General features: G+C 50.2%; 2 protein-coding genes across 3 annotated transcripts in view; both read right to left on the bottom strand.

Moving 5' to 3' along the window:
- Positions 1–121, bottom strand: part of PV10_04158 — a 4,390-nt gene extending 4,269 nt beyond the window's left edge. For both annotated transcript variants that reach the window (XM_016368685.1, XM_016368684.1), the window contains exon 1: positions 76–121. The gene's annotated coding sequence lies outside the window, so the exon portion shown is untranslated. The remainder of the gene's footprint in view (positions 1–75) is intronic.
- A 75-nt stretch (positions 122–196) lies between these two features.
- PV10_04159 (uncharacterized protein) lies at positions 197–699 on the bottom strand (the record flags this gene model as incomplete). Its single annotated transcript, XM_016368686.1, has 2 exons — positions 197–205; positions 274–699. 2 exons carry the CDS (start codon positions 697–699, stop codon positions 197–199), a joined length of 435 nt encoding a protein of 144 aa, XP_016224474.1.
- Positions 700–958: the final 259 nt, after the last annotated feature.

The raw sequence follows: 958 nt of genomic DNA on the forward strand, positions 1-958 counted from the left end.
CTCGCTGGTTGTCGCCTCGCTGGTTGTCGCCTCGCTGGTTGTCGCCTCGCTGGTTGTCGCCTCGCTGGTTGTCGCCTCGCTGGTTGTCGTTGTTAGAGGTTCTGTCGTTAAGGGGGTAGTAGTGGGTTCAACGGAAGTCTCAGTCGATGTCGAAGGCAAAGTAGCATCTGATGACGTCGAACTCGTAATATCACTTTCAGTGATGCTAGTCATTTTGGTGGTCAGGACCAAACTGGTACTGACATCATCTGCATTCGAACTTGACCTTGTTACATCACTCGAAGTGACGTCAAAGCTTTCTGAAGAAGTCGAGGTAACCTGTTCAGATGTGGAACCGGGATATTGGCTGGTCATTGTCGTGATGAGATCGCTCGTCACACTCGTGTTGCTTGTTGAATCCTCGGCGGTGGAAGATTCTGTGCTCGTGGTAGTTTGGTCAGTTGAAGGTAGAGCACTAGTAGTGTCTGGTATACTGATCATACTCGTTATGGTTGTAGGTATGATGGTAGTGGTTGCTTCATTAGTCGTAGTAGACTCATTACTGGTTGTGCTCAAGTCACTGCTGGTCGGTCCGCTAGTGCTGGCTGGCTCACTAATCGTCGTCGATTCGCTTGTGGTGGTAGTCTCGATAGTAAGAGTAGATTCATTATTAGTAGTGGTGGTCGGTTGGCTGGCGGGAGTAGACTCGGTACTGATCATGGTAGACTGGCTTGAAGCGGTACTCGTTGAGCCGCTAGTTGTTATATCGCTAGTAATCGACTCACCAGTGGTGGTAGACTCGTTGGAAATGGTTGAGTCGGTACTTGTCGGTTCACTTGCGGTCGTCGATTCGCTAGTAAGAGTTGACTGGCTTGTAGGAGTAGAAGACTCGCTAGAAGTGGTAGAGTCGCGGGTGGTCAGACCACTGGTAAAAGACTCGCTAGAAGTGGTAGAGTCGCGGGTGGTCAGACCACTGGTA

This window comes from Exophiala mesophila (genome assembly GCF_000836275.1).
Source record: "Exophiala mesophila strain CBS 40295 unplaced genomic scaffold supercont1.3, whole genome shotgun sequence".
NCBI classification, from domain to species: Eukaryota; Fungi; Ascomycota; class Eurotiomycetes; order Chaetothyriales; family Herpotrichiellaceae; genus Exophiala; species Exophiala mesophila.